General features: G+C 31.8%; 1 protein-coding gene across 1 annotated transcript; it reads right to left on the bottom strand.

Annotated features, from left to right (window-relative positions):
- Positions 1 to 2,746: 2,746 nt before the first annotated feature.
- On the bottom strand, positions 2,747 to 16,221 carry LOC115885825 (26S proteasome regulatory subunit 7). Its single transcript, XM_030904852.1, has 10 exons — positions 15,995 to 16,221; positions 15,899 to 15,936; positions 15,691 to 15,837; positions 15,458 to 15,624; positions 15,333 to 15,405; positions 11,468 to 11,563; positions 11,246 to 11,411; positions 5,816 to 5,940; positions 5,522 to 5,763; positions 2,747 to 3,028 (listed from the first exon to the last, which is right to left on the bottom strand). Exons 1-10 carry the CDS (start codon positions 16,065 to 16,067, stop codon positions 2,851 to 2,853), a joined length of 1,305 nt encoding a protein of 434 aa, XP_030760712.1. The 5' UTR covers positions 16,068 to 16,221; the 3' UTR covers positions 2,747 to 2,850.
- Between the last annotated feature and the right edge of the window lie 399 nt (positions 16,222 to 16,620).

Here is a 16,620-nt window from a genome sequence, read left to right as displayed (position 1 = left end):
TAAAGTTACAGGATCCACAAACATCCATATCGTTATATTGTGATTAGTAAAATTTTTCGTTTATCTCATCGAGGAGAACGAAATGGACAAAATATCAAGAAACAACTTGTAATTGACATTAAATGGCCTACGGCGTACATAATTTTGCTAATAATTTAGAAAAAAAGTCAGTGGCGCACATGTTTTTAGAGAAAAATATGCCAGTAATAACCAATATGCACGTCCCTGGTCAATCTGACGACACTTCTTTTAGCGTCAAAATATGTAGCATTCAGAGTAACTTTTGTTACCTTCTAAATTTTGTTTGAATCGCTAAAAACACTTGGAAGAAAATTACAATAAATTGAAAAAAAATGAAGACTTTAAACCACCTGTAGGTACGAAACAAAGCAGAATCGGACCCATGTAGATATGAAAAATACATCTTATTTTTACCTGAGGAATCTCCCCACGAGACATGGCACATGTTTAATAGGAATATAATATTCTTAATAATCTGATCTAAATAATAATAATCTTAATAACAACTAAAAGTTAAGAGGCAACAAAGTAATGATTTTTAAATGTCCAGAGTGCGGAAGAGAGATAACACGTATCGGGCTTTTCAGTCACAGAAAAGTTCATGAAAGAAAACGCTCTGCGTCACCAACTTCTGATGCGTGTCTACTCGTCAGTGAGTAATAATCACAGTAAGTAAGGTAAATAAATCAGGGGTTTTAAAAGGAATGCATGTTTTTTATTAGAATAGTGGACAATAAAAGTATTATTATAAGGACTTTACTTTCCAGTTTTAAACTGTTGAATAATCTCCATCGATACGTCTCGTGTTTTTCCTTAATTTTGTCACAAATAGTGTAGATACACTAACTTTGGTGGGTGAGGCAGATAAAAATAAAACAAAAAGTTTCTATAAACATATGCTCTAAAATACTACCTGAAGAAGTTACAGCCCTTGAAAGGCTGAATAAAAATAATATATTTTGTTTATTTTTAAGAACATCGGTAAACGATTTTTTCTGAAATTTAGTACTCTTACACACATTTTAATGCCAAAGCAAATGGCGATTGTGAAAAAATCAGTAAAAGCCCTGAAAGGGTACTTTCCATTAGAGTAGAGAGTACTAATGGTGGTACTTCTTTTACCATTAAAGTTACAGTAATTTCAACAAATGATATAGAAAAGCCAGAACTTTTTTACGTAAAACAGGTACCGTAAAACGGGGCTACTTCGGACAGTTTTTGAGGTTTGTTGTAAGTTTCTTGACCTAAGTGTGTTCAAATTCAACCAATATTTTTTGTGTGGGTTACTACATCCTTCCCCTATGTCTAACTAAAAAAATATGTTAAATTTTCTTTTTCTAACGTATACATTTTTTTGTTTGAAAAGGGTCCGAAGTTATCCCCATAGGTGGGGTAACAAAGTTGTACATAGGTGGGCTTGACAAAAATATAAGTTTAAAAAAAAAATCAAGTTCATTTTTTAATAAAAACTCAAAAAATTAATAACTTCAAACATTATTTAAGACATCCTGGATTCTTATCATGAATCCCCTTAGTATTATCCCCAATTGTGGATTTGGGAATCATATAATACTCGGCCGCCTCTCTTAAGGTTTTTCGCTTGGCTTTGACATCTTCTACTGCTTGCTGTAACCTCTCTGGTGAATAACTTTTTGTAGGGGCGACTCCCCAGTTGCTTTTTGTAACTTCGAACCATGTCCGAAGTTAGCCTTCAAAATATGATTTTTTTTCTTACGACCATCTGGAAAAAAAATTGAACGATTAAAAATCTTCAAATTACATAAAACATTTTCAGATAATATACCTACTGAATACTGGAAAAAGTACGACTTTATGAATAATAGGTTTAGTTGTACGCCAGCTACTTTTTCCACTTAAAAAAAAACAACAAAAATTGCATACTTTTATACGCCGGGCCCGCAAAACACTTGGTACTTAAGAAACGTCTGAGGGCAACTGTTTTAAACATGTTCCTGTCCATACGCGGCCGCTTTGATGATTTCGCTACCCTCCTCAATTTTTTTCCCTTTCAAGGACCCGTTGTCCGAATTTAGCCGTGCTGTCCGAAGTAGCCCCGGTTTACGGTACTCTTCGTTTAGTTCGAAAATGTAAACGGTTTGGATACGGAAGGCGTTCAAAGATTACGATGCATCAATTTAGTATCAGTGAAATGATAAAATGTAAAGAAATTTTAAATAAATTAATCCCCTGATTTTGCTAATGCTAAAAATGATGCATCGCAACCTTTAAACGCAAATATCTTCAAAACCGTTGAGCGAGAGAGAAAACGAAGAGCACCTGTTTTACATAAAAGAGTTCTACCTTTTTATATCATTTATTGAAATTACTGTAACTATAAGGATAGAAGAAGTACCACCAGCAGTACTCTCTACCCTAATGGAATATACCCTTTCAGGGCTGTTACGGAATTTTACACCATCGTCATTCGCTTTCGCATTAAAATGTGTAAGTGTACCAAATTTCAAGAAAAACGGTTTACCAATATTCTTAAAAATAAACAAAATATATAATTTTTATTTAACTTTTGGAGGGCTGTAATTTCTTCGGGAAGTATTTCAGGGCATATGTTCATAGGAACTTTTTGTTTTATTTTTATCTGTAGAATCACTCACCAAAGTTAGATTTATATTTTATTAGAGACTATTTTTTTGAGACCCTGTATAATGTACTATAGAACATAAAAGTTAAATAAAAATGCATCGAATATAAATTATAAATTTATTTTGAAATAAAAACGTTAGCATTATAGACTGAGTACTGTTGGTTTAAATTTATTTTATTAACTATAGAACGGTGTGCAAAAAATTCCTAATTGTAAGTCATATATCTCGGTGTAGCAGAGAATTTAGCATAGGATTTGATTACTTTATTAACAGCTTCAAGGAAGTCTTTTTCTGTAGCTACTTTCCTCCTTGCTCGGATCGCAAACATCCCAGCCTCAGTGCATACCGATCGGATTTCGGCGCCGGTAGAATTTGGACATAATCTGAAAGTAATATCAGTTTAATAGATAGCACTAATAAATATTTACCTGGCATTATAATTCAATGGCTTAATGATAATATATATTTGATACCAATTAAACTTTTAGTTACGTAATCGAGGGCGCAAATTTTTAAATTCATTGTTGCCAACCATGGACGTATTTGGCGCAGGGCTGACTAACTGGAATTTACATTTCCTGCTGAGGATTTAGGTAGTAGCTCTGCTGTAAAAAATGTCAAGTTGTCACATTTATTTATTTATTTCCCGACACTGTCATTCGATTTGACACTTTAGTTTTGTTTGGTTTTGTATTACGAGTTTTTGCTTCAAATAAATAGTGTTGTGATATTTAAGCTTAAAAATGTTCATTAGCAGACCTTGCAGTCGAACATTGTTCTTTAAAAAGAAACCTTCTAAAGAACCTCTTTTAGTGCGAAGTGTACAAGATAGCTTAATAGCCGTAAAAAACTCATCGCAACTTTATTAGAATATTTTGAACGGGAAAGCGGTAGTAATGGCTCTTCATGTACCCTAAATGCTGTTAAGAAGGTGAGTTTTGTTGATGTACATAATAACTGTTTATATATTTATAATTCAATTATTTTTGTTTCCTCAAATATTTTGATTAAATGAAAATATGTAAAAGTAGGCAACGCTGTGCCGGTCAAGCTTAATCACGTGACTAAAAGTTTTTATGATATGAATTATATATATTTATTAATAGCTCAATTTAGCTTAATTTCTTCAACTGTTATATTTCATAAATTATGCAGAGATTCTTGGGAATGCAGTTCAGTTTAAATAATAGACAATATGTCATATTCTATATTATATCTATGTCACATCTCATCACATCTGTCATATTATATTTTTCCAATAATTTAGTTGCAAAAACGTTTTAACCACAATCTGGTCTTCATCAGTTTGTCCACATATCATATTTATAAAATGCAAATCTACACACATACACTCATCGCCAAAAAAAACGGCCACCAAATACTAGTCCCAATTTCAAAGTTGGATTTCTCGCGAACCACTCATTAGATTTTGATGATTTTTTTTAAATTGTAAATTGATTCTTTCTTAACGGATGCTACGTCAGAAATTTTTATTCACAATTTATTTTGAGCATATACAGGGCACAACAATAAGACGAAGTTTTTTGCTCGAACTTTGTAACACTTTGTAGGATGCAGCAGCTGTAGTAGCTATTGCTAAATCAAATCACATTGTAGCCTTATCTTTTGTGAGCATTTTATTTTTTTAATCACGATATTATCTCCGTTTGGATTGGAGCTACGCTGCTTTAAAAAACAAACGCCTCGAAAAAAGATTTAGTCCATTGCTCAATATCCCAATTCAATGTAAACACGCAAACTGAAGACGTGCTCGACGATGTCTTGGGAGTAGTTGGGGTCCTGAGGCAGGCCTCCTTGCAGACAAGCTGTTTTCTTTTAGTCTTCGTCGGATTGTTCCCTCACTGACTTGAGTTTTACGCACGGCTTGTAGCAGATGTTGATTCTGAAACGCTGTAATTCTACGATTTCGTAAAGTATTCAGGACAATAAAGCGGTCGTTAATTGCATTTTTCTTCCGTTTTCTTCAGGAACCCACTCGCTTGGTGAAATTTCCCGTTTCCATATACCGATTCCAGGCATCCTGGACTACTGTTCGGTAAGCAACGTTCGTTTTAAAGCAGCGTATCTCCAATACAAACAGAGATAATGTGATTAAAAAAATAAAATGTTCACAAAAGATGAGGCTACAATGCGATTTGATTTGACAATAGCTACTACAGCTGCTACACCCTACAGGGTGTTACAAAGTTCGGACAAAAAACTTCGTCTTATTGTTGTGCCCTGTATATGCTCAAAATAAATTGTGAATAAAAATTTCTGACGTAGGATCCGTTAAGAAAGAATTAATTTACAATTTAAAAAAAAAACATCAAAATCTAATGAGTGGTTCGCGAGAAATCCAACTTTGAAATTGGGACTAGTTTTTAGTGACCGGTTTTTTTTGCTGGTGAGTTTAGTTATACAATAACAAAATATAACTCACAACGTATCAATCCTAACAATCAATCCTAATTTATATCATATGCTAACATACCAAATCGCGTTTATTTATCAGAAGAAAATAAAAGTTATAGGGGCAAACAACTCTTAAGAAACACCCGGTATATTATGATCTTGGCCATAGAAAATAATACCTTCTTTATAAATAAATAAAATCAGAGAAAAAATTAAATCGCAGTTTACTATAAATTGCTCCAATGGACCACAAAATTACATTCGCAACAAAATCCAACAAAATTCAAACTCGCAGAAAGAAGGTTATCACGGTCCTAGTTATTAACTATGTATAGTAATATTGGTTGCCTAAATTGAAACTCGCAAATAAAAGAAATCATAGTCGCAGGTTCCTATGAGAGGCAATCGAATCGAAACGCGATTGCGATTGTTGCTCATCGCTACTTAATACAAATACTTACCTAGCCAATAACTCGAATCGAATATCCCTTTCAACGCTCATGGATCTAGCGTGAATTTTAAAAATATGACTCCTTCCCTCTAAATCAGGTAATCCAAATTCCACCTTCCTATCCAACCTTCCCGGCCTCATTAGTGCGGGATCCAATGTGTCGGGTCTATTAGTAGCCATCAATACTTTAATGTTGCCTCTTGGATCAAATCCGTCTAATTGATTAATAAGTTCCAACATAGTACGTTGAACCTACAAGATAAATTATATAGTAATTAAACAAAATACAGTTTATTCAATGGACCTCATTATCGCCCCCTGCGCCATCGTCGAAACGAGCACCTCCGATGGCATCGATTTCATCGAAAAATATTAAGCACGCTTTCTTAGATCTTGCCATCTCGAACAGCTCTCTAACCATTCTCGCGCCTAAAATACAAAGATATAAAAGGTATAAAAGCAGAACATCTTCTGAATTTGGCTAGTGTTCTCAACGTTCAGCCCACTTTTAATAAGGGCCTTATTCAGGCTAGTTGAAGAACAAGAAAATACAAATTTTTATCGCGTATACTTTTAAGTAAAATTATTAAATGCATATTATTTATACAGGGTGTCCCAATATTCCGTGGACATAGAACTAATACGTATTTCTGGAATCAAAGTATGTTCATTGGACACAATTTACCTCTATACAAAAGTGCTTTGTTTCTCCATTAGAGAGCATCAAACTTTAAATCAAGAAAAAGTACGGGAAGGGTGAAAGGGGTAGCGGTTTCACCCCTACTTAAATTTTAGTATAAATATTTTTCAACCCCATCAACGACCGATTTTTTTTCTTGTAAAATGGTCCTTCTAAAATTTACATTTTTTGTCTCTTGTAAAAAAACACCACTGCATATACTTATTGAGGAAAGAAAAAATTTCCTAAGCTGACTTCCAAAAAATGTTTCTTGTTACATCAAGCTATGTAAGTGCATAAAGTCTACCGGGTGCGTCTCGGAAGTGGATCACCCCTATAACTTTTTTTATATTTTCAGATAAAAAAACGAGATTTGGTATGTTAGTATATGAGATAAATTAAGATTGATTGACGCATTCAATTATTTTTGGTCACTTACTATTTCATCGGAAATGACTACAACTTTTGATTTTTAAATGGCATCATTGGAATTCTTTTACTTTATTCAATAGAAAATGACACTCTGAATAGAATGACATATTATATGTGAACTTTTGACATTTTCGCTTTAAAAAACCTAAATCGTATTTTAAATTTCAATCTAGAGTCCCGTGGCTGTGTTAAAAACACTAATTTTTAATCAAGGCCTTGAAAAAATAGTTTTGGTCGTCTATTGTTTTTCGTGTCTTGATCTGGCTGGTTAAAAGATACCCAAATCGCATTTGAAATAATTCCTCAATTTTTTCAAATGAAAAAAGGGTGGCTCATAAGCATTTTTGGAAAAAGCATTTTTTAATAATAATTTGGTATCACACACTTGGTATTTCGAGTCAAGTTGTCGTTATCAAGCGCATGTTACAATTTGAAGTAAACCATACGCAAAAATGTCAAAAGTTGACATATGATGTACAGGGTGTCCCAGAAATGAGTGCAAATATTTTAAGCTTTACCATTTTTAAAATAAATTGAAAATAACCGAGTTATTTAACTTTGAAAATTTAAAAGAATAATCGCAACATTTTGAGAAGCGCCGGCAGATATCACCAACTACATCCAATTTCCCGGATCAAGCCCGAATTTCACGTAATTTGACGCATGTGTTGCCATATTGACAAGAAAGTATATGTTTAAAAATAAGTCATCAAATCACAACACCTGAGGAATTTGCAAAAACGCATTACATTTTTAAGATTGTGATATTATTACATAAAATAAATTAAAAGTTAAATGTTTAAATGTTAAAAAAGTTAAATTAAAAAACTTACCCAACATTAAAAAAGATATACTTATGACAGATCCATGTAACTGTGACAATTCTCTTTTTCGATACACACTTAACTAAAATACACTTCACTGTGCTGCTTTTTTTTCCATAACAAGGGGCCGTCCTCTGCCGGAAACACTGCGACCTGTGAGGCCTATTGTGTTTGTCCCCCTTCTATATCTGCACCCATTCTCCTATCCCTGTGCCCTGCACTAGCTTATGCAGGTCCTTGATAGGATGGGAACATAGTTCCTCCGGTTCTAGCCTAGCTTTCCCAAATAAAGAGTGTCGCTTGCGATCTAGAGCCTCGCAATGACATATTATGTGCTCCGCTGTTTCAGGATCTTTATCGCAGAGTCTGCAGCAAAGACTTCCTTGATACAGGTTGAGCTTGTTCAGATAATACTTGACAGCCATGTGTCCTGTCAAGGGGCCTGTTGTAATCCGCACTTTATTCCTGCTAAGCATTAGCAGTTCTTTTGCGGTTTTAGAGCTAGGTCCTTGGATAAAAGCCTTGCTGTGCCTGTGCCCCTGTCTGTTTCTCCAGTGGACATTGTGGTTTTCCTTGATCCAGAGTGCACTACGGGCCATACATTTGGGTATTCCCAGTACTGGCTCTGGACCAAGATAGGATGCCGATGATCCCTGCCTAGCTAGCTCATCGGCTTTTTCGTTGCCTTGGATGCCGCTGTGGCCCGGCACCCAGAATAATTTAATTCTGTTCCTTCGTGCCAGAGCTCCCAGTTCACCCAGGCATTCCCAGACGAGTCTCGACGATACTTTTGAGTTCATAAGCGCCCCAAGTGCCGCCTGACTGTCTGAGCATATATTGATGAGCTTACCTGAATAAGCTCTTCTTCTTCTGTTTTCTCTTGCACATTGTAGAATGGCGAAGATTTCTGTCTGGAATACGGTTGAGTATTTACCCAAGGAAAAGGATAAGCTTGCCCTTGGTCTTTCCCCAAATACTCCAGCTCCTGTTCCTTCAGCGGTCTTTGACCCGTCTGTATACCAGGTTAGTCTATCCTGAAGGAATGTTATATCTATCCACGTTCCTCGATCCATTTTGTTCACCTCGAATGGTTTGTTCCCGCGGGCTTTTCTAGTTTAATTTTATTAGGTTAGCAACTTGCAGCCATGCTGACGCAATGCCGCCTCTAATAGAACAGCCTCGGAGCGAGATTTATGACGTCACGCTAGTTAGATACTACAGATTAATAAATATGTTCTAGAATACATGGAAAACATAATTATTCCTCGTATTTTTGGTTTGTATTTTAAAAATGATATACATAGTTTCTATGAAATATACATAATGTACAGTTAATAAATACAATATATATACCTATTTATAGTAATAAATAAATAAACTATGAACCATACAAATGCAGCAAATGTTTTGCAATATACAAATAATGAATAGGTATATAAGATAATGGGTAAAATGTAAAATATATTTTAAATTTTGTGGTTTGAAAATCGATCTAATTTAACAAAAAAACATTCAATATCTACTAATAGTAATGTATTATTATTTGCATTCACAAAATTTATATGTATATTTTGCAAGTATCAATGTTCGAAAAATTATATTTGCAAATAATACAATATCATAGAAAAAAAGGCGTCAGTGATGGCTATGAAATGATCGCTGTCATTTTATATGTAAAATTATTCTAAAAATTTTGATTTTCTTGGGATTTAGGTTCGGGAAAAACGCTGATTATTATTATAAAAACGCTGTTTTCATTTGGTTTTTCATTATTTTTATTGGTTTAAAAAAACGTTTTAGTATAACCAAAAATACGAGGAATATTTATGTTTTCCATGTATTCTACAACATATTTATTAATCCGTAGTATCTAACTAGCGTGACGTCATAAATCTAGCTCCGAGGCTGTTCTATTAGAGACGGCATTGGTCTGATAATTAGAAATGTCAAAAGCTGATGATATTTTACTTTTGACAATTATGACATTTCGTGTTGATTTTTGCAAGAAGAGTAAGAACTGTCACTTGTTTTATTATTTTCCTTTTCTATTTCACGAAAGTAAAGAGAGTTACCTATCTGATTCATTCAGGCACTCAATTTAAAGAATATCAGTAACTTTTTTGACATAAGGATTTTATATTTGCCGTGTTGGTAAAAAATAAACGGTCAAAATTCAAAGTTATTCATTTTATAGATTATATGATGAATCATTTTATTAAATTTATTCCAAAATAAAGTTATTTTGCAGCATAACAAAGATTTTCGTAAACGTCATAAACGTAATGTTTTAGTTAATTTTCGGTGATTTTTGTTAAGTTTTTATTGAAAGGGTAAGTACTAAAAATAATTAATGTTTTTTTAGCACTGATAAAAGATTAAATTTAACATTCCTAATTTTTTGAGTAGAAATTTATCTATGAATTTATAAATGTAGAACCATGTAGAATGTGGATAACATAGGAGGTTGCAACACCGCAATGTTTAGATACACCGTAGAGAAATCTCAGGTGCATAAACAAGTGGCACTAAAAAGTTTTTTCAAATTTCCTGAAACATGTCAAGAAAAATTTTAAATTTTCAACATTTTTTTTCGCAAAAAAACCTCATAGGCGTGTTTCTGGGTTAAACTATACTACCAGTTAAAATATTTGCACCTATTTCTGGGACACCCTGTATATCATTCTATTCAAAGTGTCATTTTGTATCAAATAAAGTAGAAATGAATAGAGTGCCATTTAAAAATCAGAAGTTGTAGTCATTTCCGGTGAAACAGAAAATGACCAAAAACAATTATATTTATTATTATTGTATTAAATATTATATAAAACAAAATCCATCCTAATTTATGTCATATACTAACATACCAAATATCGTTTTTTTTATCTGAAAAAATAAAAAAAGTTATAGGGGTAGGGGTGAGCCACTTTTGAGACGCACCCAGTATTATGCACTAATAATCTAGTTAGCGAAACTATGGAATTTTATGTTAGTATCACAAATGATATTTGACAATGCGCTTTATAAAAAGCTTAAGAAAATAAATTAATTAACATTCGAGTTTATTTTTGATTGACGCCCTCTAACGGAGCAACTAAGCAGTTTTGTATAGAGTTAAATTGTGTGCAATTAACTTATCTTGATTCAAGGGATACATAGTTGTTCTATGTCCACGGAATATTGAAACTTTCTGTATATTTTGTAAGCCTACTTTCTCTTCGAAAAAAATTCTCCAAAAATTTTTTCTTCTCAAAAACTAAGTGATGTTTTGAGCGTTTTTTTACAAGAGACAAAAATGTAGTAAATACTAAGAAGACCATTTTAAAAAACAAAAATTAGATGTCGGTGTATAGTTGGAAAATATTCCTAATAAATTTTATGTGTATGGGTGAGGGTAGTTTTTACTCTTCCTGTACTTGTTCTTATAATTTATGAAAGTTAAATGTAACAGCGCTTATCAAAACATAAGCACCTCAAATCAGAGTCAGTTCACTTCAGGAATATCAGTTCTTAAAATATCTAAAAAAATGTGTTTATTGATGCTCTCTAGCGGAAAAACAAAGCACTTTTGTATAAAGGTAAATTGGGTCCAATGAACCTATTCTGATTCCAAAAATACGTAGTAATTCTATGTCCACCGAATATTAGGAAACCCAGTATATTATCAAAAACCAATTATTTACATTCTCTTTTTACCCTAAGAATATAGTTCAAAACAACCTTTTAATTTATGAAAAGATTTAGAATCAAGCTACTAATAGAATCAAGCTACTACTAAGTATTAATTATTGTTTTATTCTACCTTCGCCCACATATTTTTGAACCAATTCCGATCCAATAACTCTGATGAAACAGGCATCAGTACGATTGGCCACAGCACGAGCACAAAGAGTTTTTCCAGTTCCGGGAGGTCCAAAAAGTAAAACACCCTTTGGAGGTTCAATACCAAGCTTTACAAATTTTTCCGGCTAAAAATGGGATATATTTATTATCAAAATTATCAAAGAGCGCAAAATATACATACATGTAAAAGAGGTGTTTCTACAACCTCTCTTAGCTTTTCAATTTGTTCTTTGCAACCTCCCACATCACTATAAGTAACATCCGGTTTTTCTTCAACCTGAAAAATAAATACATTTTCCAATTCTATTTTTTTCATAAAATACTAAGAATATCAGCAATGAAAGTTAATCTTAAATATTTAAAAATTAGGAAATATTTGTTTTATTTAAAAAGCAAATTGACAACAACAAATTTCTCTCAGCAGCCCCTGTTAATTTTACAGCCATAAAACATCCCCCTGTCCTCGTCTGTCATGTTAAGAAATGAAAGTAAATAATAAAGCGCCTCTCGTGTTTATTCGCATATTAAAAATTTCAATTAATGACTGTATATATTCTTAATATATTTTTTAAATTTACATTTTTTTAATTTTAAAGTAATATATTACATTTAAATGGAATATATTACCTTTGTTTATATATTCTTAAAGGTGTTCAACCGACTAGACAAAATGTGCTGCCAACTGGAGGACAAATCGTAAACCTTTCGGGGCGGAGTCAAAAATATCGATTATTTTCGTTATTTTCCTCAGAGTAATGTAATAATATAGCCCCACGGGTTTCTGCGAACTTTAATAGTGACCAGCTGATTAAGAAATTTAAATGAAACTTTTATTTTATTGTGAATTGTGGATTATTTTTGTCTGTTATTTTAAGAATTCTAAACAGTATTAACAAAGAAATTATTATTTCGATATGTTGGTATATTATTTATAATAATTTATGATAATGCTAATTGCTGTTAATTAATATTTAAAAAAAAGTTACATACCTATTTTAATTTGATTTAATGCAGGTTTATAAAAGATTCATTTCATTCTTAGATTATTTTATTCTAAATTAAGTGCTTTACGAATTTTACGATATTTTTTTTTGAAAACATAAAACTTTTTACATTTTTGATGCCAACTAATTGGCACGGTATTATTGGTATGGAAATTAGCCAAGAAAGAAAAGTATTGGCTATAACTTGTAATTTTTCGAAAAAAACATATTAAGTATACCTATATCGCTGAAAAGCTTAAAAAATGGCGCTTTTTATGCAGTCATGGCCAACTATGGTTTCCATTTAAAAAAAAACATAATGTTTGTGTCATATGTCAAAAATGACAGGCTTTAGAAAAAAAAACAGAAAACACAAACTCGTATTAGGTATGTGATTATCTACAACTTTTATCTGAAAACTTTTTGTCTAAAATACCGTATGATCGAATAAAAACCGCGTCAGCGATGGCTATGAAGTGACGATCGATGATATTTCCCATATAATTTTACATATAAAATGACAGCGATCTTCATTTCAAAGCCATCGTTGACGCCGTTTTTATTCGATTATACGGTAGATTATAATGGAATTAGAGACAATTTTTAAAATAGCCAAAATTTGTTTTTTTCGAAATATCTAATAAGCCTTGAACTTCTCCGAAAAATCCGAAAGGCGCATATTTATGACCCCACAAAACTGCAATTCTTTCCCCATTTAACCGACTCTCTATCTTCAGTCTCCAGTAGTATCCGAGATACCCATAGAGAACATCATAGGAAACTCACCCTGTATAGTATTTAGAAACTAACTATTATTATTATTTGACTAGATTAATTTGATTAATAAGTCTCGATTAATTTAATTTAAAATAAATTTGATCAGATTTTTTTTTCGTATATTCTACCAGAAAACCAAAATTATATGATATCACAATACTTAATAGAATTACTACAATTAGAAGAAAAACAAAAAGAAAAAATACCCAAATACCTTCACCTACTACTCATCTACAAAATAAACTAATATAATCTCTTATAAAAACACTACACAACTACTTCTTGTATTCTACACTGAAAAAATTATCAAACTTACTAATTAATCAAACAAAAAGATAAAATAACCAAATTATCCCTTTACCTACTACTTAACTACAAAATAATAAACTATAAAAACACTACTAAACTATTTCTGGTATTCTACACTAAACATTATAATTAAACTTAATAAAATTAATCTAATTTTACACTACACTACAACCACTACAACTACAAAGAAATAACAACATTTTTTAAAACTAGAAGAAACAGAACTTCGATTCGTGCAACCAGTATAATAGATCAAGCGGACAAAGAATATAAAATACTTTAAAAATGTGCATTCAGAAAGAAAAAATATCTCGAAAATTATCTAAACAAACATTTTTTTCTTATCGGTGAAAAGCATCGGCCTCGTCGGCCTTGCGGAATTTGTCGGATATTTACAATGGTCGAATTGTATAATTACCAGCTTTTATAGCATATCTAATAGATAAAAAGTATCTGGTCGATTAGTAACCAATTGGCACAGTCCGAAAATTATCGATTTTTATTTTCTCTGTTTTTATTGGTCGCTTCAAAATTCAGAGTAACAAAAAATATTTTTCTGTAGTAAAAGACCGTGAAATACGCCCCGCCATCTGGTGCTTTACATCCATAAACGTCTTAGGTTGAGCTACTTTAAAAATTCATATACTAGGATATTACATAACAATTATGTCAATTACAGGATTACAAGCTTGTTTTCTAACATTTTCTAAATAAAACGAATTATAAAATTTCCATATATGTATATCTGTCATAGGTCTGAAAAAGTAAAATATAAGATGGACAAACGCTTACTTACATTGCAATAAAACTTCCTCTTTTAATTTTGCAATCCAAACGCAATATTTCTATTTCACAAATAAAAATATCCGACAACACTAAAATCACTGAAACTTCCGCGGCTGACAACAAAAACTGAAAAATATAACGGCACTTTTTGTTTTGGACCTGCATATCAACATTACGCTGTACCATTATGTTTTTGTTTTTGAAATAATATAAAATATCTAATAATTATAAGTTGTAAACTTTAATATTTTAACAATTTTAACATGATTTTAACTATGTCTGACAATAACTAACTTTTTGTTATCAAGATGACATTTTAGACGGCAACTGACATACATGTCATAATATTTGAATTTTAAATATGTATGTAATATAATTTATAAATTAATATAATGCAACTTTAAACTAAGAAAACATTTACACATTCACAAAATACAACAAAGTCTAATAATATATTTTGAAAGCAATGAATATTGAATTAAAATTAAAAAAGTTAAGCGCGACCCCTTGTGTCAAAATTAGATGATTAAATTTTCGCAATTTTTACACCATTGATGACCGTTGGCACCGCTTTGGGAGGTTGGTCTTTTAATCCCGCTTATGGCCATTAAAGAAAAAGTTCTAAAGGGGGATGTTTTGTGTTTACAACAAAGTTGTAAAAAGGTTTATAACACATATGCCAAATTTGAACAAATGTAATAATTTGACCAAATGCCAACATCCTCTAAGGAATCCTATAATTTTGTCAATGTCAAATTGTATTTTCTAAACGTTAGGATTTTGCTTCATTCGAACCAATTTTAAACTACAAAATTACATTTCAGGACAATAACCTTAGGTACTATAATGTAGCAGACAGCATAACAAATTGCATTTGACAATGATAAAACCATAGGTTGACAACTTAAGGTATGTTTCTGACATTTGACAGATTTAGCAGTGTTACCTGTTCAGGTTTAATTTAAAGATAGATGCAGTTTTTCTTAAATTATTTAAAATCAGCTTGTTCAAAATTGTTCAATTTGGCATGTGTATTCAGCATAGGAAGACATTGAAAATACCCAAGTATTAATGACTTAGCTGTAAAATTAATAGGGGAGCCAATATTTGGACAGTTCAAATTTGCATGGGATTTCCTATGTTTTCAATGACAAAGCACCACCAATAAATAAATAGTATAAAATATCTCACCTGCATCATAGTTACTGTTGGGTCGATTTTTGGTGGTAACGGAATATGTATCTGATACTTGTTACGATCAACTCTAAAATTGATTTAGGTATAGACAAATATATAAATAAAAAATTCTAACATACCCCACTCGCATGCCTTCCTCAATATCTGTCGGTGCTACAGAATCTGCTAAATCAACTACAAACTTTGCAAACTGTTTTACATTAATAATATACTTCGGATCATCAGTATCAGCATTTATAATTTTGGTGCATCTAGCCACTTGAAGAGGTTGTTCATTCTGAAGTGTCTATAAAAAGAAATGTGGTATATAGTAAGATACTATATGAGAATGGGTAACAAAATATATACTTACTTGCTTATCTGCAGCCAAATCCCATAAAGCTGGAGGTGCCAGTCCTGTATCAGATTCTTTAATACCTGTTAGTTCATTAACTCTCTTAATGATGGTTTGAATATCATCTTCAACTGTCTTAATAGTTTTTGTATACTGGCCCTGTCCCTATAGAGATAATAAAAGAAATTAACAGTACAGAGAAAAAAATACATTTTATTATACTTACATAGGTTTTGAGAAGAGCAATATCTCCTTCGTCCAGAGCTAAAAATTAAAGATTATAATGTGTTTCGAATAATCACAGGCATTTAATATTTCTTACACTTTATTTCTTTTTCTTCTTGTTCTGGCTCATTTTTAATTTTTCTCATATCGTCTCCTAAATGATCAGGCATTTTTGTAAATTGATAATATGAATTAATAAATTAAAGATTTTACTGAAAACAATATTATTCTTATATGCTTTGTTTAAAAGGATTTATAACATTACAAGCACTTTTGAAGTTGAAGATGATTTGACAGATGACACTTCAACCATACTTCAACTTCAAAAAGACAGGTTAGAATTATGTTAGAGCTGTGTCACTAATAACGAACTAATTCAAAAGAACTATTCGATTGAAGTTTCGTTTGATGTTCCTCCTAGAAATGTATAGTTTAATTATCAGTTTTGTTATGGATGATAATTCTTAACAAAAAAAGAAACTACTTAAAATAGATAAAAATACCGTATGATCGAAAAAAAATGGCGTCCAGTTGGCTTGGAAATGACGATCGATGACATTTCCCCATCATTTCCGATATAATTTTACATTTAAAATGACAGCGATCTTCATTTCATAGCCATCGCTGACGCCGTTTTTATTCGATCATACGGTATTAGCCTTATTACTTTTTTTATTATTCTAAAGGGCACTAAATTAACATTATTAATTTAAAATAAGAGTA

Source organism: Sitophilus oryzae, unplaced genomic scaffold, assembly GCF_002938485.1.
Source record: "Sitophilus oryzae breed Bouriz unplaced genomic scaffold, Soryzae_2.0 scaffold_41_pilon_pilon, whole genome shotgun sequence".
NCBI classification, from domain to species: domain Eukaryota; kingdom Metazoa; phylum Arthropoda; class Insecta; order Coleoptera; family Curculionidae; genus Sitophilus; species Sitophilus oryzae.
The sequence above is the reverse complement of the archived record's forward strand: the minus strand, read 5'-3'. Positions and strand labels throughout refer to the sequence as shown.